Source organism: Odocoileus virginianus, chromosome 14, assembly GCF_023699985.2.
Source record: "Odocoileus virginianus isolate 20LAN1187 ecotype Illinois chromosome 14, Ovbor_1.2, whole genome shotgun sequence".
NCBI classification, from domain to species: domain Eukaryota; kingdom Metazoa; phylum Chordata; class Mammalia; order Artiodactyla; family Cervidae; genus Odocoileus; species Odocoileus virginianus.
The window spans coordinates 31,319,617-31,347,407 of NC_069687.1; the positions used below are offsets into that span (position 1 = coordinate 31,319,617).

Here is a 27,791-nt window from a genome sequence, read left to right on the forward strand (position 1 = left end):
AGTTGATTTCCATAATTCCCTAGTTTCCATAATCCCAGTGCAACTGGAGACCAGTTAATGCCATCACACTGAGAAAGTCATTGAGGTCAACTCTGAGCCATATGTCTCCTCAGTCCCAGTCAGAGATGGTAACCAAGAGACAAAAGTTATTCTTTTCATTGTGCCAAGATTGTCTGATGATTTGATAGTCAGATATTTTCAGGAACTGATTTCATGATTCCAATCCTTACATCTTTTCCTACTTAGAAAAGCACTAAATCTCTTCATGGTGACATGAGCTCCTCGTGACTAGCAGAAAACTTGTTGTAAAGTAAGTGCTTAGTTGCATTGAACTTCTTCACCAAAATCTTATATATTGACCTTCCTCCACTGCTTCTTTGGGACAGTCTCTCAGAGCTATCTGCGGTGCTGTCTCCCAGGCCACAGTGGTCATTTTCCTAAAACTTAACTCGCAACTCTCACATTGTGAATCTGTTTTAGTCAACGTTATGAGTACATACCAGGACAAAATTTCAAAACACAGAAAATTTATCTTCTATGAGTCAAGCATTGTGGAGAGTTTTTTGGCCCTTTGCCATTTGCATCAAACACTATACAGGTTGTTTAACCCATCACCCACTTATAGCTCTTAATCCTCACCAGCTGCCAATGCAGAAAGTTTTCACAGCTTCTCTTACAGTCTTGACTGGCTCAGTGACAAGATTGTAGGCAAGAGGAAAGAAGCCTCTTGGTGAGGGGAGGAGGGAAGGTAATTCTGTGAAAATGCTTACTAGCTCATATTGCCCCTTCTGTTTTTGTCCTCCTTGGGACATGGGCATGATATTTGGAGCTGGGCAGCCATCTTGAAACCATGAGGGGGAATTATAAACATGTTCTTCCTGACATTGTAGAGCTATGGAACCATTGCCATCAGTTGCCTGCTTCCCTCCCATCTACTTCTTTTTTTTTTTTCCCCATCTACTTCTCATGAAGGAAAAACAATCCTCTTTTTGTGAAAGCGAATGGCAAAAAAAAAAAAAGTGATCTTCTCAACTATATATATACTTTGTAAGAATAAATTTTTAATTGACATCTAGAATGTCTGTTTAAATAACTGAATAGGATGTCATTTCTAGTCATTTCAATTATATCATTTAACAATAAACAGTTGCATCATTCTGTTAAATGTATGCAGTGAGTTATAAAATCTCAGCATGTCAGCATTGATACCATCATTCATTCTTAATATAGATAATGAGCTGTCAACTTTCAATGGGAAATTTTATGTCATTCCAGTTTCTTCTTGAGTTTTTATTTATGTTCCACTTTCTCCAGAGAATTTAATTCTAATCTATGTATCTTTATGCATGAAAGCACTGTATTAAGTATTCACTCATAACTTTGAACATCATAAATATTATTCAAGTTAATATTTATAGTTCCTACAAGAGCCCAATATTTTTAATAAATTATCACTTTGTCTTAATACTTGCATTCACTTGGTCAAAGCTACATAATCACCTAACAAAACATAAAATTTTATTGGAAACATATCTTACAATGAGAAAGGGGCTGTTTTTTCAACTTTTAAAAATTTAATTTATGTTATTTAAAAATCAATGTTACCTACTTCTAAAGGTTAGTTATGCAAACACTGAAAAACTATTTGCATAAATAACAGGAGCACTAAGAGTTTTGTTATGAACTGTCTTGAAACTGATGTCCCTCCATTCTTTGAATGACTTCAGAATAATGTGCTACATAAATATGCCATTCTCACACCAATCTATTATCAAAAGTTACTGTCTTTAAAGGTCTGTCAGCTGAAAAAAAATCACAATTCATCTTTGGGTTTTTTTAAAACAAACAATGACAAATCATCTGAGTTACAAGGACTTTCTGGCTCAGTCACATCTACTTTTCCACCCCCAGGCAATGCACCATGGGAAGAATGGGAGTGCATGAAAGGTGTCCATTTCTTCTGTAAAATAAAAGGCAGGAAATTGTAAAAAGTGTGGCAAGAAAGAGGACCTGTCAACTAAACACAACACCTTGTTAGGAAGACCAGTTTTAGAAAACTAGAGTACACAAAGGTGGAAATTTATCACCTCCAAACTCTGTGTCATGTAGCCCTTGGGAAGTTTTCACGTATGCATGATGCTGAAGGTAGCCTAGTTTGAAGGCTACTGGCTTCGGCTGTTCTACTGAGGCTTTCTGCTACTGCTTGCTAATTGGTTTCCTAGTAACAGTAACTCTCATCTGAGATGATGCCAAGTTCATCAATGGCCACTAAAGGAATAGGGAATTGCAGGCTTTAGTTTGGTAATACTCCATGAGATAAACTATGAAAAGGGGAAGGAGTGATGGCACTCTTTTCTGTTATATTTTTGAGCCTTACTCACCTGTAAAATCAATTAGAGGACAAATGAAACTCAGCTCTCAATAACACAAGTGAGAAAGCAAGAGTTGTCACCCAGTGCCATCATTCTCAATGGTCTTATCTATAGTCAGGGAGCTGGCCCCACCACCTGGAGGGTTCACAGGCCTTGTTTGTGGGAACCTTCCTTTCTTTGTGTAACAAAAAAGATATCTCAAAATTCATCTTGAATTTTTAAATCAGAAAAGATAAAATAAAATCCAGGGGGACTAAATCACCAGTGCAAGTATTAATTGATATCACTTACTGTTATCGTGAGATGAAATTTGAAGAAACTAGTTTAAAATCCACTCTGGCAGATGTATGTGTCTCTAATTTGGAATTTTAAGAACTTATTAAAAAGAAATAATTAACTAATTAAAGCCTGGCATGGAGAAAGGAGCCTTCCTGGACCTTAGGGGTAAAAAAAAAAAAACCCACAAAATTTCCCAAGGGAATTCCTTAACCAATCCTAGTGCCTTCTGTATGCATGAGCATGAAATTGCCCTGGGTGGGAGGGGTATACCAGCCAGGATCACCCTGTGGTAGGGCAGATTATTCTTGGCAAAGACATGCTCACAAGAGGGGGCCAGTGGGAGCTAAAATCAGCCCATCCACTCTCCAAGCCATGTACCCTGGCTGGAGGGGGCATCCGTGTTGAGGTGGCAACAAGTTTTATTGCTATTTAATAATTTACACAAAGTCTTAATTTACACAATGACTCTCCTCTCCCTCTGTGGTTACCCCTGTGGTACCTGTTTCGTTCCAGCTGAATGGATTAGACAGAGGTGTCCCATTAAATGGCAGAAAGGAAGATGAAGGAACTTGGAACAAATAACACATGTCACATGGTAAAAGACTGCTGTTCTTATTTTGAATGTTCCACTCAGAAAGGTGGTTAAGGCTGTCCCCGAGGTCACTGAGTCACCAGGTCACAGGTGAAACATACATTCAATCCAGCCCTTCCCTGCCTGCCCTCCACATGTGACCAAGGATCTAGTTTCCTCCATTATCCACTCTCCTTTTTTTTTTCTTTCTAACACCTATTGCCACCCCTCACCACCTCCCCACCCCAATTACTTGGAGTAGTAGTGTACCCAGCAATGCAGTCAGAGCTGGAGAATATTTATGTAGCTAGGAATGGTCACATGCCTCAGGTCTCTCAATGAGATTTAACTGGAATTCGTTGGGAAACCTCTTTAAAGAAGCTAACTCAGCTAGCATGAACCTGCTTTATTCCCTTTCCTTGAGTTTCCCTTTTCTTGCCTAAAATCCCATGTGCTGACTGGATCCAAAATGACCACCTGGAAAATCAGGGTGACCTTAGGATGAAGCCACCCATTAAGGAAGGCAGATCAATCAGACAAGAAATCTGGACTATTGATGACATCATGGCACCACCATGCCAACTCTGCATGGCCTGCCCACTGACACTACACCTTTTTTTTTTTTCCAGCCCTGCTACCAGTTTGTGGAATCTTAGTCCCCTGATTAGGGACTGAATCCTCATCCTCTGCAGTGAAAGCTTAGAGTCCTAACCACTGGACCACCAGGAATTCCACTACACTTTCTTTTACATGAGAAAAACAAGAAAAAAAAGAAAACCCTAAGCATTCCAGTCACTCTGTTTTTTTTTTTTTCCCCCCTGGCTTCCATTACTATCAAGATCACTGGGAGAAATACCAACAACCTGAGATATGTAGATGATGCTACTCTAATGACAGAAAGTGAAGAGGAATTCAAAAGCCTCTTGATGAGGGTGAAAGAGGAGAGTGATAAAGCTGGCTTAAAACTCAACATTCAGAAAAGTAAGATCATGGCATCTGATCCCATCATTTCATGGCAAATAGAATGGGGAAAAGTGGAAACTGGCAGAGCTTATTTTGGGGGGCTCCAATATCACTGTGGACAGTGACAGCAGCCATGAAATTAAAAGACACTTTCTCCTTGGAAGGAAAGTTTTGACAAACCCAGACAGCATATTAAAAAGAAGAGACATTACTTTGCCCACAAAGGTCTGTCTAGTCAAAAGTATGATTTTTCCAGTAGTCATGTATGGATGTGAGAGCTGGACATAAAGAAAGCTGAGCTCCAAAGAATTGATGCCTTTGAATTGTGGTGTTGGAGAGGCTCTTGAGAGTCCCTTGCACAGCAAGGAAATCAAACCAGTCAATCCTAAAGGAAATCAACCCTAAATATTCATTGGAAAGATATTCATTGGTGCTGAAGCTGAAGCTCCAAATCATCACCAGCTGATGCGAAGGGCTGACCCTTCAGAAAAGACACTGATGCTGGGAAGCATTGGAGGCAAGAGGAGACGGCACAACAGAGGATGAGATGGTTGGATGGCATCACTGACTCAATGGACATGAGTTTGAGCAAACTCCAGGAGTTGGTGATAGACAGGGAAGCCTGATGTGCTGCAGTCCATGGGGTCGCCAAGAGTCGGACATGACTGAGCAACTGAACTGAACTGAATGCAATTTCCAACAGTATGTCAGGTACAGAAAGGCTCAGCTATGTAGAGACTCTTCTTAGTTTACAAAGAAATTATCTTCTTTCTCATGACTTCGTTTTTTAAATAGGAAAGTTGAGAAGATAGCCCACAGCTATGAAAAGCGGAGACCGGTGACACTTAGCCCATGACTAACCTGTAGTTTCCACTGCAAAGAAGGAGAGCTCCGCAGAAACCAAGGCAGAGCCCATGCACACAGGCAAGGGTGTGTCTGGCCCTCAATGCTCTTGCCCGGGACAGGCTTCCTGAACTTTGACAAGAGTTTGCGGGACAAGCAAACAGAAAACAAAAGAAACAACAAAGCACCTGCCTTAGGGGTTATTCCTTGATAAGGGGTGGAGGAGGAGTGAGGGAAGGAGGCTGAGAAGATGCAAGGGAATGGAAACCAAAATGGTCCAGGCTCAGTGCCAGGAAGAAGGGCGTGATACAGAAGGCAGTTTCAAGGCTTCAGATCTGATGGTCACTTATCTAAATTACCCAGGGACAGAATCACAGAACAGCCTTTGCTGACTGGCAGTCAAGGCCACAAGGGCTCAGTAAAGAATTGCAGTCATGAGAAGAAGCCAGTGAGCAGGAATTTGTAGCAAAAGAGCAAGTGAATAGGATGTGGAAACCAGGGTTGACAAAACTGGCTGGAGATGCCAAGAAATGCTGAGTCTGCCCAAACACTCCACCTTCCTAGGCTCCATTCGGCCTCAGGCCTTCTTCAGCTTCCTGGCCCCACACAGCCACCTGGCCACCAGGCCCAGCAGCTTCCCACAGAGCCACGCGGTGCCCAGGGTGACCACCAGCAGGAACAAGAGGACGTCCAGTAGGTACTGCTCATGCCACGGCTGCTGGAAGGCATGGGGCTTGAGGTGGGCTGCGCCCCCTGTCTGGAGGATGTGGTCAATCCAGCCCACCAGCCGCTGGGCAGGGGTCAGGGGCTGCGAGCGGCTGATGATGCTGGCGGCCTCTGCAGCAGCTTTGTACCTGTCGACAGAGACAGAGGGGAGGTGTTAACTCAAGTGGCCTCAGAATTCTTAGAGACCTTGTATCACACACACACGCACACACACACTTTCTACCATAGGCACAAAAGACTTCCTTTCAAGGAAAAGTTGTTGACCTGGCCTTACCATTGTCTAGTTGGTCTCTTTTAAAAGTTCAAACTGATATATGCATGCAAAGATCCATGCTTGGCGCTGGAAGTGCTAAACTACAAAAAAGTGACTACGTCTATAAGGACTAGTCTCTCCCCCAAGGAGGTTCATGATATATACTACAGGAACCATTATATTTATTGAGTGTCTACTTTGCGCTGGTGTCTGGGCTAGATAATACATATGACTCTGAGAACTACAGTCCAGGAAGACACCTGCATTTCCCTGCCCCTTTCAAAGCATCATGTTGACCAGCAGTGGCTTCATGGGCTGTGAGCCTGCCTATTTGCGGCAGGCTTCACCCTTAAATCAGCCTTGTTGATTACTCACTAAGTCGTGTCTGACTCTTTGCGACCCCATGGACTGCTGCCTGCCAGACTCCTCTGTCCATGGGATTTCCTTCAAGAATACTGGAGTGCGTTGCCACTTCCTTCTTCAGGGGATTTTTTCCAACCCAGGCATCTAACCTGGATCTCCCACATTGCAGGCAGATTCTTTACCACTGAGCCACCTAGGAAGCCCTTTTAAATCAGGCATGCTTGATTTAATTGTCTGCTGTCACAGTCTTAAAATCCTTACACATTATGACAAGGGGCTCCACATTTCCATTTCACATGAATTCTATGGCCAGCCCTGATATCCAATGTCTGTGGACCATCCCAGCCCAGAGGACTGCTTCATAGGGCCGATGGATCATGCACATTTGGGTCTAAATCTTTGAAAATATAATGAAAATTATAAATCCATTCATCAGGAAATGAACATTTTAAACATATGAGATACCAAATACATATAAAGTTTGTGGGTTATCTGATCCCTGGAGTTTAACAACTTTTGTGGGGTTGGCATCACATGCTATGTGGTTATTATTTGGTCATCTAACAAAACTACTTACAGGTCTCCTATGTGCCATAATGTTGTACAGTAATGCTAAGCCTTGAGATATGCTTCAAGTGTGTGTCCCTGAAGCTGTAAGTTTTTCAGTCTTTCTTCATTATAAGAAAGAAAACATATATTTTTTCTCTTCACACACCAGATTATTGCACTGATTGGAAAGTTTCTTAAGAGATGAATGGATCCCTTTGTATTGATTCACTTAACAGAAATCCATTCAGACTTACTTTGTGGCTGACCCTGAGCTGGACCCTGAGGACATAGCAGGAGACTCATGCTGTTATGCTGGAAGAGTTTACTCTCTACCTTCTTGTGTTGGGTGCATGCATGCATGCAAAGTCACTTCAGGCGTGTCTGACTCTTTGCGACCCATAGACTGTATCCTAGCAGGCTCCTCTATCCATGGGATTCTCCAGGCAAGAATACTTGAGTGGGTTGCCATGCCCTCCTCCAGAGGATCTTCCCGACCCAGGGATCAAACCCACAACTCTTATATCTCCTGCATTGGCAGGCAGGTTCTTTACAACTACAGCCACCTGGGAAGCCCTTCATGTAGGGACAGACAATAAATTAAAACATAAAGAAATGGGGCGATTATAGATTCTGAGACACATTAAGAAAAAATAATGTGCTATGATTGGGGTGGAAAAGAGAGGAAGCTTTGAGACTATCAGAGAAAGGTCTCTCTGAGCAGCTGACATTGGGATGAGACCTCAATCTCATGAAGGAGCCAGTCTTGTGAAGAGACGGGAAGGAGTCTTCTAGGGAGCAGCACAGGCAAGGGGCCAGGGGTGGGGAACCGTGCGGGATACTGGGAATAGAAAGGCAACCTCCTGCCTCAGTTGGAATTCTACTACAAGCACCTCCAAAATAGAAGACCTCACAAAGACAGTCTTTGTCAGTAGTTCCGTTCCTCACAGCTAGAAGGTAGAAAACCAACATCTAACCTAAGTTGTTCCCGTCTTCTTCTCAGAGGAAATAAGTCAGCTGTTAGCATCATACACATATAATTTCATGTCCTGGAAGTTTCAGCTTTTACTGCAAAAAGACCCACATGGTGCCCATCATGGTTTATGTCTTCATTCATCATAAGCAACCACAAGCCCAGAGAACTGCACACCTCTTGTCCTCTATGACTTGCTTCATCTTCAGAGCCAGTGTCTCAGCCTTGATCTGCTTTAATTGGATAGACACACCGAAATTTTTGGCTTTAACTCGGAGCAGGTTTTCATGTTGGTCTCCAAAGAGGGGAATCCCCACCATGGGCACGCCATGTTGGATGGCCTCCATGATACTATTCATCCCACCATGGCTGACAAAGAGGCGGATGCAAGGGTGCCCTGTTGTAAATAAGAAAGAGCAGGACATCTCAGGTAAAAAGTTTTCAGGACAACAAGGAAAGCAGAAAAGGCAGAAGAAGATACCAATGGGAGCTCAAGGGGTGTTGGAGCCATTGTAAAAATGATTTTGCTTGCTACACATTCAAGGACTTCAAACCTTGCCTTTGTAGAGACTCCTTGACTCGGTCATAACTGGAGGAAGACTCAGAACCCAGGGAATTCTGTAGAGAATAGTGCTAGTGCTAATCAAGGCAACTATCTCCATCTGTCCATCCATCCATCCATCCATCCAACATTCCATCTATTCTTCTCTCTATCCCCTCAAGTCTCTGCTTCTCTCATCTGTTTCCTCTTTATGTTTCCCTGTGTCTATCTTTGTCTCGCTTCTTTTCCTTGAGGAAACCTTTCTCACCCACCAAATAATAGCCTTCTCCTATAAATTCCTGGCACATTCATTGACATCACAAGTCACATAACACTCATAAAACTTATACAGTATGTGTTGTGCTTTTTAAATATATGAGAAGCTCCTTGAGATAAGAGACTGGACTCTGCCCATCAGTATTTGCAGTTCTAGCCTTTGCATCCCATCCTCATGTAGCAATAACTAAAGTGATTATTGATAATGAAGAGTTCATCTCAGCCTGCGCTGGTCTACTGGGATGTGCATCAGAGCCTCCTCATTTCTTCTTTGAAATGAGAATCCTGTCCCACGCCCAAGATATAAAGAAATAAATTTGCAGACATAGAAATAAGAATATGTTTTTTTTAATTCTACGGATTATTTTGTTACAATTGGTTATCAGCCTCTGATCCAGTCAGTGGCTATTGCAGTGAGGGGTCTGTATGAAGCAGTGATAGCCATAGAGATACCCTGTTGGGGGTGAGGAGATTCTCTGGTATCAGAGACTCAATGTGTCAAGTAACTGGCTAGCAGTTTGCCCAGCTTGGGACTCAGGTATATTGGCACCAATGTTGTGAATCTATGAATTGATTACACCTTAGTAGCTAAGGAAGATATATCTATGTGTGTGTGTGTGTGTGTGTATGTGAATGTGTAATGGAACATAAGTGAACAGGTGCTCTTGAAGCCACTGAAGACAGTGGTAGTGTATCTCTTGGTATGTGTTCTCAGAGTTCATAGATTGTTTAGGATTATTTTGTGGTGATCTTGTTCAAGACCAAAGGCAGTAGGTCAACATGACTTCAATGGTTTCAGGCATGAGGTCTGAGATAGAAAAGAATGAAGGGCAGATAGCTGTTTTGGCATCTGAGCTCATCATAGCCTGATTCCCCAAGGGCTCCAGCTTGCTGCTCCATTCTTGTCATCTAGAGACTTACCTTGTGCTGATGAAATAATCAAGCTAGAGATCAGAAGCCCAATGATCCCCAAGACATGTAAATGAGAAGAAAAAAAGAAATCCTTGGCAGTCCTTACCCAGAAGGTCATTCTGAGGAAGCCAGTGCACAATTTTCACATTTGGGGCCAATTTGATGTCTTTGGGCCAATGAGAAGGATTATACTTCCATATCACTCCTTGAGGAAGACGAGCAAAGGCAGCATTCATCTCTTTGAGAATCTCCTGGGACTGAATGAAACTCACCATGGACCCCAGGCTTACAAGGACAAAACCAGAGTCTCCAAATTTGGTGATGAAATTCTCAAATTCCTAGAAAGAAATAAGGAAGGAAAGAGGAGAAAAATGTTCACAAAAGACTAGATGGTCATGAAATGAAGTCAGTTATTCACTGAACACACTCTCCTGTCCCTTGGAGTTCACTGTCCTGAGACAGGTCAGCACTCTCAGTTGTGCTCATGCCCACTGTGTTGGTGGGAACATCTTTCATTTTTGAAACCTTGACCGTACTGTCAAGGCAATCATAGACACTCTACTCATTGTAGGTCCATGAAGATATGGCCACTTGGGTGTTTTCCAAAGCCAGACCAGAAGTGGAATGTAAGGAAGAAACTTCTGGGAGCCAGGGTCCAGAAGAGGGAGGTGGGCTATCTGGAGGGTAGACTGGAGAAGCTGAGAAGAAATGGAGGTAGAATGGGGAGTTGACTGGCCATCCATATCCCATCCACCATGTACTGTGTGCTCCTCTCATATCCCATGATGTTGTTAGTCACTGATCTTTGTAGTTTATCTCCTATCTCAGTGATTCACCCACATGACTGCCCATTATATTCACATAGGAAGATTTTTTAAAAGTAGCAATGCCCCACCCAGTCTCAGACCTCAGCAATTCTTTTCTTCAAATCCCCGAGGCAGTTTGGAAAATCCGTTCTGATCTAATGCTGTAATCTTGGTTTTAACACATTTTGTCAATTCTTCTAAATATTTCTTTGGACCCTGACTCTTTCTGGATTTCTTGTGGCTCCCCCCACCACAGACCCTAGTTGTTGTTCAGTCTCTCAGTTGTGCCTGACTCTCTTCAATTCCATGAACTGCAGCACACCAGGCTTCCCTGTCCTTCACCATCTCCAGGAGTTTGGTCAAACACATGTTCATTGACTCAGTGATGCCATCCAACCACCTCATCCATCTCATCCAGCTCCTAGACCTTCACCCTATTGGGCTGATTTCATCTAGCATAACATTGCCTGATCTACTGCCTCAGAGGACCACTTTGACAACAATTTTGTCATTCTGTTAAATTAAGAAGCAATGTAAAACCATTATATAAAAACTGGAAAATGCAAAGGAGAAAATTTTTTGAAAAAGTTACTATTATCTCACAATCCTTCCTCCCATCATGCTCCTGCTTAACAATTCCCTTCTGCAGTCTTGTGGCTAGGGCTGACCCACCCTCCTATCGGGTGAAACTTCCTGCAGTCTGGCCTGGGCATCTTTGTGCAACTGCATCTTCTACTTTCTAGTCCAGCTGGAGTCATCCAGGGAACCCAGAGACATCTCACTTCATCTTCACATTTTGGGACTCCTGTTCTCTCCACCTGGAACATCTTCCCTCCCAGCTTCATTCCTAAAAAATTCTTCCACCAACTCAAAACCCACGTAGCCCAAGGATCATTCCCCAACTCTTCCTGCTCACTTGATGCAAGTTCAGTAGGGGATGGATAGATTGTTTCATTCCTGAAAGGCCCAGGCCAAATCAGGACCCTCTAGCTTTAAAATGAATGAGAGTGGGACAGCCACTTACACCACTGGAGGCCTGTCCCTTTCTTTATAAAGATGGAAGTCATGCGATTTCCCTAGTGTTCCAGCAGTTAAGAAGTCACCTTGCAATGCAGGGGACATGGGTTCAATTCCTGATCAGGGAACTAAGATTCCACATGCCGCAGAGCAACTAACCCACACTCTGCAACTACTGATCCCGAGTGCTTTGGAGCCTGTGTGCCACAAAGATTCCACATGAAGCAGTGAAGGTCCTGCATGCTGCAACTAAGACCCAACTCACCCAAATAAATAAACAAATATTCAAATTTTGAAGAATTTAAAAAGAATTAAAATGGAGGTCATCATACCTCCTTCTAGGTGGCAAGAGTTTATATAAGATAAATTCCATAAAATTGCAAGCCTGTGCTGTTAGATGACAAGCAACACATTCATCTTAAAGAGTTAGTCACTCGGTCATGTCTGATTCTTTGTGATCGCATGGACTGTAGCCTGACAGGTTCTTCTGTCCATGGAATTTTCCAGGCAAGAATACTGGAGTGGGTTACCATTTCCTTCTTCAGAGATTGAACCTGGGCCTCCTGCAATGCAAGCGAATTCTTTACCATCTGGTCTTAACTCCCTTCCATTTTGAAAACTTCTCCAGCAGTGGTTCTGAGTCAATGCAATCAAACTGATTGGGCAGCTTTTATAACTTACACTTCCCAGGCTTGACCCCACATCAATCAAATCAGAAGGTGTAGGCAGAGTTAGGGACCAGGGCGCTACTGTCTCGGGATGCTGGCAATAAAGCCTGCATTCTCACTATCAGTCCCACACACCACCTCTGTAGTCGTGCTGTTTTGTGTTTCCTTGTGAGTAACTCATCCCCTTCATGATTCTTGCATGTGACAGATGCTCACTACATACTTACTGAAAATATGAGCATAGAAAATGAAAATGGAAACTTCAATTTACCAAAAGATTTTTTCTACCAGCACCAGGACTCAGGTGAGGCAAGAGAAGACCTTGGATATAGTATTTAAGGAGGTCAATCTCAGGGTTGTATAAGTCTTAACTCTGTACTTTCATGATGCTGAAAGTGAGTCTTTCCTTTCAAAGGGTCCCCTGGAGCCTCACTTGCCTCACCTTATGCACCCCCAGGAGCCTAGTGACAGGGTGGCCACCATCTCTGCACTGAGGACTTCTGCATGAATCGACACTCTTAGCATTTACTTACTTGTGGTACTGGTTTAACAGGTTTGGCCATTAAACCTCCAATACACACAGTGTTGGGAAGCAGGGGCCGAGCGAAATCAAAGGCAAAGTCGGAGTTAACAAACCACAGCTCTGCTTTTGTTAGAAGATGAGACAAAACTGGCCTAGAGTCATCGGGGAAATGCTCCTTGATGGTGTCATCATACACAGACTGGATTTTCCACTGCTTCTTGAAGAACTCAAAAAACATCAAGAAATTCTTTACTCGGTCCCAAAAGTCCATCTGGTCAGTTAACAAGGAATAGAATACTGGCACATAAGACAGAGGACTTGGTAGCCCAAAGTCCACACTGCCCAATAGGGAAGGGAGAACGGCCACAAATGGCTTCCCAAGCTTCTCAGCAACCAAGAAAGGACAGTAGTCAAACATTTCCACTATCACCAGGTCAAAGTTCTCATTCTTTAAAGAATTCATGACATCACTTCTCCTTAGCAAATGACTGCAGTGATGCCCTAGTAGTTCCATAATATTTAAAAAGTGTTCAAATCTGCATCTGTAAGAAAAATAAATAAATGATAAATATTTGTTGAAAGTGTTTATATCACAATACATAAAAAACCTTGGTCCATCAACATATGAATGGATAAAGAAGGCATGGTATACATATACAGTAGAATATTACTTAGCTGTAAAAAAGAATGAAATAATGTCATTTGCAGCTACATGTATGGAACTTGAGATTATCACACTAAATGAAGTAAGTCAGAGAGAGAAAGACAAATACCATATGACATCACTTATATATGGAATCTTAGAAAACAATGCAAATGAGCCTATTTATAAACCAGAAATAGACTCACAGACATAGAAAACAAACATGGCTACCAAAAGGGGAAGGAGAGAAGGGATAAACTGGGGATTTGGGATTAACATATACATACTCGCTTGCTCGCTAAGTCGCCTCAGTCATGTCTGACTCTGTGCAACCCTATGGACTGGACTGTAGCTCTTCTGTCCATGGGATTCTCCAGACAAGAATACTGGACTGGGTTGCCATTTCCTTCTCCCATATGCACACTACTATATATAAAATAGATAACCAACAAAGATCTACCGTAGAGCACAGGGAACTATATTCAATATCTTGTAATAACTTATAATGGAAAATAATCTGAAAAAGAATACGTGTGTGTGTGTGTGTGTGTGTGCATGCACGCATGCATGCTAAGTCATTTCAGTCATGTCTGAATCTTTGTGAACCTATGACTGTAGCTGGCTAGGCTCCCCTGTTCATGGACTTCTCCAGGCAAGAATACTGGAGTGGGTTGCCGTGCCCTCCTCCAGGGGAGTTTTCCCAACCCAGGGACTGAACCCAAATCTCCTGCAACTCCTGCATTACAGGAAAATTCTTTACCACTGAGCCACTGGGAAACCTATAAATGTGTGTGTATATACATACATATACAGATATATATGTGTGTGTGTATATATGAACTGAATCATTTTGCTGTGCACCTGAAACACTGTAAATGAACTATATTTCGGTTTTTACAAAAGGATCTTAGGAATTCCCTGGTGGTCCAGTGGTTAAAAATCTGCCAGTGCAGGGGACTTGGGTTTGATCCCTGGTCAGGGAACTAAGAGCTCACATGCTGTGGAGCAACGAAGCCTTCATGCCACAGCTAGAGAAAAGCACTCACAATGCAACAAAGACCCAGTGCAGCCAAAATTTTAAAAGTTGAATTAAAAATCTTGGGCTACAAAGAAAATATTCCAGGTAAGTAAGCCCACACCCAGCAGCAGCCATCCTACTCCACCACTGTCCATACACATGTCCCCTCAGTCAGTCCAGGCAGATGTTCTGCTCTTGAGAGTGTTTCCTTCCGTCCCCTACTCCCTTTCTTCACTGTTACAAATCCCTAGCACTCTCCATGACAGTTTTCAGACAGTAATTCCTGAAGGCCTTGGGCATAGATGAATTATGTTAATGAAAAAGGAATTCCCATGATTGGGACTTCTGCTCTGGGAGGCTTCTTTGACCATAGCAGGCCTCACAGGTCTCTTTCTACTTGAATTGTGTGACACTCTCCTTAAGTTTTACTTACATACTGAACCTTTATGAGTGGTTTCTTTGTTTACTCAGCAAAACTGTGGGAATCACTTGATAACACAATCCCATAAATATTGACAATACAGACTACTTTTTAAAATCATTGTGTATTCGCATATGACAGATTTCCTCATCCAAGAGGTTATCGGATCATACTAGAACTCAAAATCTCACTTAAAAATGGAAATTCTATATTTCTATGTCCACAGTAAACAAAGGGGAAAAGTCTGGTTTTGAAACACATGATAAGCCTTTCTCGTTCACTGCAGGCTAAGGGATCCAGAGAAGAAATGCTTACTGACATGTAATTAAGACATCGCCTATGGGGTTATCCCAGGAAGCTATCTTCTTGCCATGCTTTCCCACCACTGCCTAAATAATTATGATTCTGTTTCCTCTTTGTACAATACAAAGGGAAGTAGGATATCCATCTGCACTCTGAGACACAAGAGGTAACAAATGCAAGGCCTCGAGACATCAGAGGCTTCCTGACTGCACGGACGACCAAGAGAATTTGTACCTTGGCATGGTTATAACTGTCCACCACTGCACCACTCTGCCTCAGATAGAGATTGCCCAGAGACTAAGAAGTCATTAGCAATATGCAGATCTCTGTCTGATCTTTAGGGTTAACTTCAAGTCACAACAACGGAAGTGATTGGCTCACATCATCTTCTACTGTGTATTTTTTAAGATATAACAAAGGAGTGATTACCAAAACTTTTGGATAACTTTAATAATGTTCCAAAAATTCCTAGAATGTAATTCATTAGTCATAATTAAAATTAAAATAGCAAATAGGAAAAATATCAAGAATGCCTGGTTACTTATATCTGTCCTCAAAATATTAAAGTAGGGAGGAATTAGACAAAGCATATACTTAAAATATACAACTAACACCACAAGATGATATAAACTAAGTATAAGTTGAGTAGATTAGATCAGACCTATCCCAGAGGGCTTCCCCTGCTGGCTCAGACAGTAAAGAATCTGCCTGCAGTGCAGGAGACCCAGGTTCAATCCCTAGGTCAGGAAAATCCCCTGGAGAAGGAGATGGCAACCCACTCCAGTATTCTCGCCTAGAAAATCCCATGGATGGAGCAACTTGGCGGGCTACAGTGCATGGGGTCGCAGAGAGCGGACACGATTGAGTGATTAACGCACGTACCAGAGGGACCATGGTCATCCAATCTGAGTGAGGAAAAGAGATTTTATGGAAATAGTCAGATTTGAGCAGTACCTTGATTAGTAAATAGATTTTCAAGGAGAAAAGAGGGGAAGAGTCCTCTGTAATTAACCAAGATAGGCATGGATTTCTATCTTTCCCCTTTAACATTAAGAGTAAGGAGCTATGTGTTCCTTTTCATGTCAGATGAAGCAAAAGGAGTCAGTTTCACATCCTATTTTGCACAAGGTTGACTGCTTTTTAAAAGGACTTTACATGGCCAGATGCTCAATTTCTACAAAAGCACTGTTTAAAAGTCTTCTCTGTTAATAAAAACATATGAGGAAAAAATGAAAAAATAAATAAAAAGGTGTCTTTGATATCCCTACCAACAGTGAGAGGTTGAGATACATATACTTCTGTGTTGGGGAAATTATAGACAAAAATTGTAAGTGAAGTACTGTAAGGAAATCCCAGAAGAAACTACCTACCTCTCACTTGGTACAGGAATGTGTGTATGTGTGTGTGCAATACCTTCATGCTTATAGTAGAAGAAAGGACAGAGCAAGGAAAAGCCTTGAGTGGCTGGAATGGGTGATGTACTGTGAAACACCTGTTTACCCAAAGATCAGTATCATTCATCCATATCTCCGTCCCTCTGTCCATCCACCCAACCATCCTTTATCACATCCTCACTCTAAGCATCTATCCATTCACTTATATTACTAAAATTGTGACTCTTTAAAAAGCAGGGGCATTACTTTGCCAACAAAGGTCCGTCTAGTCAAAGCTATGGTTTTTCCAATAATCATGTATGGATGTGAGAGTTGGACTATTAAAGAAAACTGAGCAACGAAGAAATGATGCTTTTGAACTGTGGTGTTGGAGAAGGCTCTTGAGAGTCCCTTGGACTGCAAGGAGATCCAACCAGTCCATCCTAAAGGAGATCAGTCCTGAATACTCATTGGAAGGACAGATGCTGAAGCTGAAACTCCCAATACTTTGGCCACCTGATGCGGAGAACTGACTCATTTGAGAAGACCCTGATGCCTGGAATGATTCAAGGTGGGGGGAGAAGGGGATGACAGATGGCTGGATGGCATCACTGACTCCATGTAACATGAGTTTGAGCAAGCTGCAGGAGTTGGTGATGGATAGGGAAACCTGGCATATTGCAGTCCATGGGGTCACAAAGAGTTAGACACGACTGAGCAACTGAACTGAACTGTGATTATTTAGTTTGAATAATTTAAAAAATTACCTGCCCACAAAAGTCTTCTCCATAAAGGAATGAAAAGATCTGTTAAATTCTTCATTACAGTCTTCAGGCAGAAACCAGTTAAAAACTTTGTATGATTTCTCCTCCTCTTTAAAACCTACAAAAACATCGATGGGTTAAACACACTAAATGTGTCACACACATGGATTAACATTAGCATGATGATACCAACATTTGATTGTATCTCTTGAATTATTTTTATGACGTTCGGTTGCTTTCTCATTCAATCTTGTATACTGAAACTATTCCTTGAGGACCTTGCAACAATTCAGGAATGCTCTTTAAAGTTATGGAAACTTCCATTTAAAGCTTTAAGTGAATGTATCGCTGTCTGTCTCATTTTCCTGCTGAGAAAACAAAGTTAATTAGTTTAAGATAATGTGTCAAGGTTGGTTCCAGTGTCTCTGCTCGTTCTGTTTTAGAAAAATTCATCTTCATTATTTAAAGTGATATATCCAAACAGTTTTTTGATTCAGTAACAAGTACTGAATGACTTGATTAAAATAGTCTTCTTTACTAACTTGATTTCTCCTCAGTTACCCAGGTGTAATCAAAAGTCTGAGTTCATTTCTGATCTTTGATGCTGGTGGGCTTCGGTCCCTATCTCCGTTTCCCGGGCGAACTGTTAAGAAAGGTGTATGCTCGCTCTCGTGGCCCTAAGTGGAAGTTTCAAACCATGCAAGTCAGGTCATTGAGGGGTAATCCTCACCACATAAGACTCCCCCACTCACAATAAAAACTCAAGCTAATCATCCCTCCGTACACTGGACGGCCATTTTTCAGGTACTTGGGAACCTGTCCCATTCTTTCAAAAAGGCCTCATTATTTGAGTAATAAATCTTTCATACTCTCTTAAGGCTTGCATGCCTACTTCAGTCATGACATCTGACCAACTTGTAAGGACTGGAAACAGGTAAAGCACAGTCCCACACATTACAGCTTCCACACTCAGTTAAACGACTGGCTCTATCCAAGGATCTACTGGAAAATCCTTAGCAGTCATAGATTTGGCTAATATGCTCTGCTCAGTACCTCTTTAAGCAGGCCCTCGCCTACAATTTGCCTCCTTGTGGCTCAGCTGGTAGAGGATCCACCTGCAATGTGGGAAACCCGAGTTCAATCCTTGAGTTGGGAAGATTCCCTGGAGAAGGGAAAGGCTACCCACTCCAGTATTCTGGCCTAGAGAATTCCATGGACTGTAGAGTCCATGGGGTCGCAAAGAGTCAGACACAACTAAGCAACTTTCACTTTCACTCACTTTCACTGGAAAAGGCACAATATAGCTCTGACTGGTTGCCAATGGATACTTCAACATCTCTACCACCAGCTGCAATCTTTGCTGGCAAAATATTAACCACATCCAACTTCCCCTAGGATCATAGGTGTTACATTATCCTCCTCCCAGGTGATTTGTTCCACACATTCATTCAAGACAGAAATGTTCTTAAAGCAGCTCACATGAAGGGATGTGCCATCGCTCCCACACAAATCTCAAGACCCCATGAAAATGAAAGTGTTTATTCACTCAGTTGTGTCCAGCTCTTTGCAACTCCATGGACTATAGCCCACCAGACTCCTCTGTCCATGGAATTCTCCAGGCAGGAATACTGGAGTGTGTTGCCATTCCCTTCACCAGGGTATCTTCCTGACCTGGGGATCGAACCCAGGACTCCTGCATTACAGGCAGACTCTTTACTGGCTTTCCACCAGGGACGCCCCCACCCCTACCCCATACCTAAGTTAAATTTCTCAGAAGGATTTGGTTAGTCTTAAAACTTTTCTATCACTTACATGGTAAAGAAACAACTAATGATACCACAATATCTCAACGTCTCCAACATCTTTTAGGTCTTTTTACATTCTGGAGACAACATATTTCTAATTTATTTGTTTTACTTAAGTTCATGTGTACTTGAAAATCAGCCCACTTTGGATAGAGGCCCAAATAAGAAAAGCTCTGGGACTTCCCTGATGGTCTGGGGGCTAAGAATCCACCTGCCAATGCAGGGGACACAGGTTTGGTCCCTGGTCCAGGAAGATTCCATGTGCCACAGGGCAGCTCAGCTGGCGCTCTGCAACTACTGAAGCCTGTGTGCCCTAGAGCCAGTGCTCAGCAACAACAGAGCCCACCGCAATGAAAAGCCTGTACACTGCAATGAAGAACAGCTCCAGCTTGCTACAACTAGAGAAAGCCTATGTGCAGCTCTAGAATCCATCCAATAGCCACCGCAATTAGTGGCCCTCCAAGTTGGCTTTAGCAACCTAATCTTCTGCCTTCAGGAGGGATCTAACCTCCTATGATGACTGTAATAGCTTCCTAAGGCTTCTGTAAAATTTACTGTAAACATAGAGGCAATAAACAACATTTATTATCTTAAAGTATAGAAATCCAAAATGGGCCTTATTGGTGTAAAGGCAAGACATAAACAGGCTTGCATTCTTTCTGGAGGCTTAAGTGGACAATCTTTTTCTTGCCTCTTCCAGCTTTCAGTGGCTGCCTGCATTCCCTGGCTCATAGCCTCCTTCCAATTGGCAGTTATATCACTCTGACTTTTTCTTCCTCTATCACATTCTTTCTGTTACTCTCCTGTTATCTTCTTTCATTTAGAAGAACTCTAGTAATTATACTGACCCCACCTGAATAGTCCAGGATAATCTCCCCATCTCAAGATGCTTATGTTATTCATATCTGCAAAGTCCCTTTACCATGTAAGGTAGCATAATCACTGGTTCCAAGAATTAGAACAGAGATACCTTTAGGGGGACACAGTCTGCCTATTATATTCTGCTCTCTGCACCTCAAAACTCAAGTATATCGCACAAAATGTATTCACCCCATCCCAACATTCCAAAAAGTCTTAAACTGTTACACCACCAATCCATAGTTCAAAATTTCATCTAAATATCATTAGCTTAAATGTCCCAAATTATAGCATCCAAATAATTTAATAAGTATGGGTGAGAATCAGGGTATGATCCATCTAGAGGTAAAATTTCTATCTGTGGACCTATGAAATTAGGGAACAGGTTTTCTGCTTCCAAGAAACAGTAATGGGACAGATATAAGACATGGGTTACTGATCTTTATTAATCTAGGTGCAACAATTTGGAAGGAAAACATCAGTCACTGGTCATAAGAAATTTTGACATCCAAGTGGGCAAATAGTATTAGATTTCAAGAACTGGAAACAATTTTCTGTGATCTGAAACTCAGCCCTGTGAGACTGAAGTTCTAACTTCTAATTCTTCACCCTCAGAATTCCCCTTTGCTCTCCATAAAATATCATGAGTTTGCAGCTGAATAGTTCATCAGCTTATTTCTTCCTCTATGAGAGTCCAAAAATTTCATTTCATCTCATCCTTTCCCTGTCTCTTTCATCCCAAACTAGCCATGTTTCTTATTGTATAAAAATTTCAAGTACCTTATGAATCTTCTGGTTATGTCATGGGAGTTACCTTTTTTAGACAAAAGGCTTCTCCACAGATCTTTAAAAATATCCTCATCTCCATTTTTGGCTTCTGTCAATGTGTCTGAGGGCTTCCTTGATGGCTTAGATGGTAAAGAATCTGCCTACAATATGGGAGACCTGGGTTTGATCCCTGGGTTGGGAAGATCCCCTGGAGGAGGGCATGGCAGCTCACTCTAGTATTCTTGCCTGGAGAATCCCATGGACAGAGGGGCCTGGCGGGCTACAATCCATGGGGTCACAAAGAGCTGGACATGACTGAGTGACTAAGCACAGCACACAGCGTGTCTGAAGGGATCCATGAGTCCACACCTCATCTTCAAGAAGCTTTCTGTGATGATTTTAGAGGAGATCAAGATGGTGGAATAGGAGGACGCTGAGCTTACCTCCCACGTTGAACACATCATACATCTACCAGTGGAGCAAGTTTCCCTGAAAGCAAAGAGAAGACTGGCAGAAAGACTTCTGCAACCACGGCTGTGAGGGAAGGCCGCATGGAGCCACGTAGGCAGGAAGGAGAAGCAATCGAGCCAAGACCCACTCCTCTAAACGGGGGACACAGAGGAGGAGTGGGATATCCTGGAAATCTTCCAAGGGGGTGAAGGGCTCCAGTCACATATTGGGCAACCCAACCCTGGGGTCCAAAGCAGGAAGATGAATCCGCTTAGGTGGTTTGAAAACCAGTGGGAATTGTCAAAGGGCTGTAAGAGATCAAGAGTCATGAAAAGCGAGCATACACACTTGCTCACTCCCAGGAACAAAGCAGAGGAAGCAGATGAGCAGAAAATGTGGCCATGCTTGGGGACCTGGCTGGTTTCCTGAAACCACCCCAGTGCACCCTGGCCCACACTAGGTACCTGTTCCAAACCATCTTGCTCCACTGCCGTCCCCACTAGAATGAAGGCTGCTGTCCTCACGTGGTACGGCAAGCAGAACGTCAAGCAGAACTTAGCAAGAACGAAGCCTCCTCAGACACAGCCCTGCATCTGAACAGAGCAAAGTAGCCATTGCTGGCGTGCAGGGAGGCAGTCCTCATTAGTAGATTTTTTAAAATCTGTATTTCCACTAACAGTCTGTTCAAGGCAATCTAGGCTTTCTCTTTCATACTCCTCAGTATTCTTTAGCTTCCATCAGTAACTCAATTGTGATTGCACACACTGATTGCAGCATGCGAATCCACACATGTGAGTATCAGGGATCTTTGCTTCTTTAGTGCCAGTGATGTTATTTTTTTCACTAAAGTTTTTAATAAATAAGAAAGATGGGTAAGTGTGTTCAAATTAGGAGTCAGTAAATGGTTCAAGTATTTCAATGCACTGAGGTGAGCACCAGGTCAGAAATAATAACATAATGGTGTATTTTCCTGATTTGCAGATACCTAGCCTAGCTCTACTAATGAAGTGAAGAATGAAAATGCTGTTTCAAAGCCTCAGGAATGCCCATGATTAGGGACTATTGAGAGAAATCCTAGACACTTAAACCTGAAACCTAAGAATAAAACTGAATGGATCCATAAACTCCCTAAATTGTTTATAGATTTTAATGCACATACATTTATTAAAGGGGTAGAATGTAATTTCAGTAGTTTCCCAAAGTTCGTGCAAAACTTATTTTTTAATCTAAAATTTTGATTTAAATTAAATTAAAAAGAAATAAAATTAACAATGGAGAGGTCTTCTGCTTTTGTGATTACATGGGCGGGCACTTAGACTAACTGTAGTGAGGCTCTGTCTGAGACGTCCCCTCCAACATCTCACCTAGATTCTTTAAACGCTTTTACCACTCTGTTTTGATTTTAGATCTCATACAAGTCATTCTCCATAAAGGAGTCAGGTAAAGTTTCTAAAAATACATATCTTAACTCTGTAGCTCCCAAGTACTTCACAAGTTTGAAAGATCAAGGTCAAAAATATAAAATAAAATATATTTTGATTTAAACCCATTTAAATTTTTAATTAGGTTAAATTATAATTTTAAAAATTAAGCATTAATACACTACACCTATTTCATCAGATCTGCTGTCAAAAAAAGTGCAAAAGGATATGCATGTAGAAGATGTTCACTGAAAAATATAGACCTTAATCTAGAACGTGACTAAAGTGGATTTAGATAGGGACTCAGATATGTGTACACCAAAGTTCATGGCAGCATTATTCACATAACCAAAAGGTAAAAACAACAGACATATCCATCAATAGATGAATAGACAAACAAAATATGGTATAGACATATACATAGACATTCCATGGGGAATGCTATTCAGTCTTAAAAAAGAAGAAAATACTGATACACACTCCAACATGAATGAACCTAAAAGACAGTATGCTCAGTGAAATATACAGGAGACAAAAGGACAGTATTGCGTGATTTCACCTATATCAGGTATCTAGAATAGTCAAATTATCAGAGAAGTGAAGTAGATGTGTTTACCAGGGGCTGGGGAAATGGGTAATGAGCAGTTATTTTTAATTGGTACAGAGTTCTAGTTTGTGATGATAAACAAATCTTTGGAGGTGGATGGCAGAGACAGTTGCACAACCAGGAATGTACTGGTCACTAAATCTCACTAACGTCACTAAACTCTACACAAAAATAGTTACAGTGGTCAATTTCATGTTCTGTATATTTATCACAATTAAAAAAAGAAATTTCAACAGGAAAAGAATTATTTTAATACAGTTTGAACAACTGCAAAGCCTGAAGTCACCTTCTAAGTTTTATCATTTCTCATGATTTTAATCTTTAATGATTCCACTTAATACTGGATTTTGTTTTTAAATCAAGTCTGAGCAATACTTTAGATTGAGTAATCCAGAGCTTAAAGTCCTAAATCCATCCGACACTGTTATTAAACTGTCATGTAACTGCGAGAGAACCATTGACGTTCTCAGAGTTGCTATTCCCTTTTCTGTTGACAGAGAGGAGTTGCTAAAATGTAGGAGCTCATTAGAGCTAAATTCTTTGGATTTAGGCCCTTTCTGTGTCAACATGCACAAATTCATGGGCAGTCACTGATTCTCAAGAAAACAAGGTCACCATAACGGTAGAGTCTGATCTCAGCTGCATAAATAAGGAACCCCTTGAGAAAGCTTCCTTAAATTTCAGATATGTCATCTATGCCATAGAAAAAGAAAAGTGATTTTTACTTATTAGAAATCTTAAATGTCGGTAACACATCTGTTCAACAGGTTTTCAAGCCAAGTTATAAAGTAGTATCAAAAAGTTTACAAACAATAAATGCTGGAGAGGGATCAAAGAAAAAGGAACCCTCTTACACTGTTGGTGGGAATGCAAACTAGTACAGCCACTATGGAGAACAGTGTGGAGATTCCTTAAAAAACTGGAAATAGAACTGCCATACAACCCAGTAATCCCACTGCTGGGCACACACACTGAGGAAACCAGAATTGAAAGAGACACATGCACCCCAATGTTCATCGCAGCACTGTTTATAATAGCCAGGACATGGAAGCAACCTAGATGCCCATCAGCAGACGAATGGATAAGAAAGCTGTGGTACATATACACAATGGAGTATTACTCAGCCATTAAGAAGAATACATTTGAATCAGTTCTAATGAGGTGGATGAAACTGGAGCCTGATATACAGAGTGAAGTAAGTCAGAAAGAAAAACACCAATACAGTATACTAACGCATATATATGGAATTTAGAAAGATGGTTATGATGACCCTATATGTGAGACAGCAAAAGAGACACAGACATAAAGAACAGTCTTTTGGACTCTGTGGGAGAAGGTGAGGGTGGGATGATTTGAGAGAATAGCATTGAAACATATATATTATCATATGTGAAACGAATCGCCAGTCCAGGTTCAATGCATGAGACAGGGTGCTCGGGGCTGGTGCACTGGGATGACCCAGAGGGATGGGATAGGGAGGGAGGTGGGAGGGGGGTTCAGGATGGGGAAAACATGTACACCCATGGCTGATTCATGTGAATGTATGGCAAAAACCACCACAATGTTGTAAAGTAATTAGCCTCCAATTAAAAAAAAAAAGTAGTATTTACCAACATGGTCTGTGGGAATGTGTGGAGGGTTTGCTTGAGATGCAGAAGTCAGGTAAGGGAGAAGAAGGCTTCCTAGGTGGTGCTAGTGGTAAAGAATCTGCTGTCAATGCAGGAGATAAAAGAGATGTGGGTTCAATCCCTGGATCAGAAAGATCCCATAGAGTAGGAAATAGCTACCCATTTCAGTATTCTTACCTGGAGGATCCCATAGACAGAGGAGCCTGACAGGCTACAGTCCATGGGGTCACAGTCAGACACGACTGAAGTGACTTAACACAAGGGAAGAGAACATAAGGCCACAGAACATGGAGTTTCATGCTCATGCTAAGTTGCTTCAGTCATGTCTGACTCTGCAACCCCATGGACTGTACCCCGCCAGGCTCCTCTGACCATGGACTTTTCCAGGCAAGAATACTGGAGTGGTTTGTCACTTCCTACTCCAGGGGATCATACCAAGCCCGGGATCAAGCCCACATCTCTTATATCTCCTGCATTGTCAGGCGGGTTCTTTACCATTGAGCCATCTGGGAAGCCCATATAGCGTCCTGGTGAACGGGGCCAAGAAGCTTTCCTATTGCTTACATAGACACACACACACACACGCTTTTCCTTCTTTTAATCCAATTAGATTTAAAGAAACTATCTGAAAAGCCCTTCTATGCAAAAAGCATTAGTTTTTTTCCAAGAATATAGGAAATCAAGGATTAGTGGGGAAAAAAATTCTTTTTAAATAATTAATGGGGAAAGGTACCTGGTAGCAATAAATTTCCCCTTTGGAGAAGCATGGTGACATTATGACCATGACCTTGAAGAATCTGAGCGATCTGATTCATCAGTAGAAAATGGCTTCCACCTAAGAACAAAGCATAAGTTCATTTTTATGATGATGAGAGTAGAGATTCTACAATTGATGGGCTGATAAATCCAGGAGAGGAGAGGTAGGGAAGCAGAGAGCTGATGGGGAGTGGAGGAAATGAATGCCATCAGTCTCTCCATCTCATTATGAGTATGTCCAATCTGCCCCCAACCCCTTCTCCCCCGCCCCCACCCCCCAGAGCCTGCTGGCCCAGCTCCTTGACAAGTGGCAAACCTCCACTAAAGATTTCCTGTTGTGACTCTGGTCTCCATGTCAGTGTGATAAGCTTCTCAGTGCTTAGGTCCTAAGGAGTTCCTGATCCTAAGGTACACACTGCCTTTTAGCCAGGAGCGTAGGGAGACACCATATCCTGAAAAAACAACTGCACTGGTAGAAATTTTGGCATAATGCCATGCATGTGAGTGTGAAGAGTTCCTAATGGACAATCCATCAGAGCTAGTTCTGGAATTTTTCTCTTTGGAAATGTATGCTGGAAGAGGAGCGAGAATTGTGGAAGCTTGAATGTGAGTCCAGGAAGTAACCACTGTAGCAGAAGGATGTGGAGCCATCAGTTAGAGTCAAAGTGCTTGAGATTCAAATATAATTAGCAGGAAGTTTCTCAGTGGAGGCCTAAATGTTTCACACCCATCAGGACTTGGGGGTGGACTTGTGGGATAACTGTGGGATGGCCTGCAGAATCTTATATGCATGAGAGACTGGAACACTATCCATCCAAGGATAGTCGGTATCCTAAGGAAAGAGAAGCTTAATCCCTGGGGGAGGTTCAAGCTCCATCACACTAAGTTCTTCTCTTAGAACCTGCACCAACACAGGGACGCTGCTTGAATCTAAGGGTCTCAGCAGTAGAGAAAGCCAGTCAGGAGAGGAGTTAGTGGCAAATGGCAAATGTTTGGAGACTGAGGTTAGAGGGACATGGTGCTAGAAAAATAGTGTGTACCTATTTCTCAACTTTTTTAAAACACAAACTTGTACAGTCTGACATAACAGGAAATGAGAAGTACAGATCTCCCACACCTCTTGCCCACGTGTTTATCCCTAGACCTGGGAGAAAGGGCAAGATGAAGGGCAATCACACATGCCTCCATTCATGGAGGGTCCTGGGGAGCCCCAGTGCGTTCTGGGCTTCCAGCCCCCTCACAAACCACACAAGCTCCCTCCCAGAGTCCAAGGCTAGGGAAGAATGTACTTGTAGGGGGTGTGAGAAAGCTGTCTTGCTTTATCATTACAAACAACCAGTCAGAAAAAAGATTTCAAATAGAGACAAAGAGTGATTTTTAAAACTCCCCACTGAGAAATGAGTGACAGGGGAAGCCTTGAAGATGGTCTCAGGGATAGAAAATCCTGAGTAAATATCTGGTATGTTCCATTAGGTGCTTCTGTTTACTCTTGCAATAGATGCCTCACTTTCCTGACACTTAATTTCCTGCTCAGGAAAGCCTAATGGGAGCTCAATTAGATAACTTACGGTTCTTTCCAGCTCAAAGATTCTCAGTGATATAAGAGTGTCCACTGTGGGTTAAAATGAAGTCTTATGGAAGGTCCATCTGTGATTACCCCTGTATCCTGATATATTCCTCTGGGCAAAACACTCCACTCTTCTAATTGTTGTAGTATCTTCCCTGCTCCACCCTGGCTCTCATGCAGCCTCAGAAAATTCTTAATATTACTGCTGCCCTCAGGGGCCCCTTTCCTCCCTCCCCCTACATCCCCCCCCCACACACACCCCCACCTCCCTCCAAACCACTAGTTAGCCACAGTCCTTACTTGCACCTGCTGTGTGCCCTCCAGATATTTAGTGAGAGCCTCTGAATATCCAGCTCACGCCCTGGAGGAGGCAGCCCGGGGCCTCCTGCACCGGGCTGGATCTCGAACTTCCAGTCCCAGCACCACGCCTGGCCCACATGGATGGCTCCTACCTCTTCATCGGCCAGCCAGGGTAACAAATCTGCCTCAGACGGGAAAAACACGCGACTCTCTCACCAAGGGCTGTTTGCCTGTCTCTGGATCTTCGGTCAAGCACTTACCCACCAGGGACACAGTTAGGATTTTGGCAGCCTCTGAGAACAGGAGCCCAGGCAGCAGAAATCCAAACAGAAGCAGCGCCTGCTGCCCTGCCATCCTGGCCCCTGCAGAGGCTCCAGAGCTGAGCCCTGTGCCCCTGCACACACCCGGAGTACACGCAGGCGGGCAAGGAGAGGCGCCGGCTGGGAGCTTGGTGAGAGGTGAGGTGTCCCTCTGTCT

The 27,791-nt window shown here is 42.5% G+C and overlaps 1 protein-coding gene across 3 annotated transcripts; it reads right to left on the reverse strand.

Moving 5' to 3' along the window:
- Positions 1–1,041: 1,041 nt before the first annotated feature.
- LOC110145883 (UDP-glucuronosyltransferase 3A1) lies at positions 1,042–27,791 on the reverse strand. Of its 3 annotated transcripts, none has more exons than XM_070476580.1 (7): positions 27,575–27,791; positions 25,425–25,526; positions 17,158–17,272; positions 12,643–13,174; positions 9,725–9,956; positions 8,067–8,286; positions 1,042–5,882 (listed from the first exon to the last, which is right to left on the reverse strand). In XM_070476580.1, exons 1-7 carry the CDS (start codon positions 27,666–27,668, stop codon positions 5,606–5,608), a joined length of 1,572 nt encoding a protein of 523 aa, XP_070332681.1. In that variant the 5' UTR covers positions 27,669–27,791; the 3' UTR covers positions 1,042–5,605. The 3 variants fall into 3 exon arrangements, with proteins under 3 accessions (XP_070332681.1, XP_070332682.1, XP_020762039.2); XM_070476581.1 differs by lacking the exon at positions 27,575–27,791 and adding an exon at positions 27,315–27,562; XM_020906380.2 differs by lacking the exons at positions 25,425–25,526; positions 27,575–27,791 and adding an exon at positions 21,500–21,580.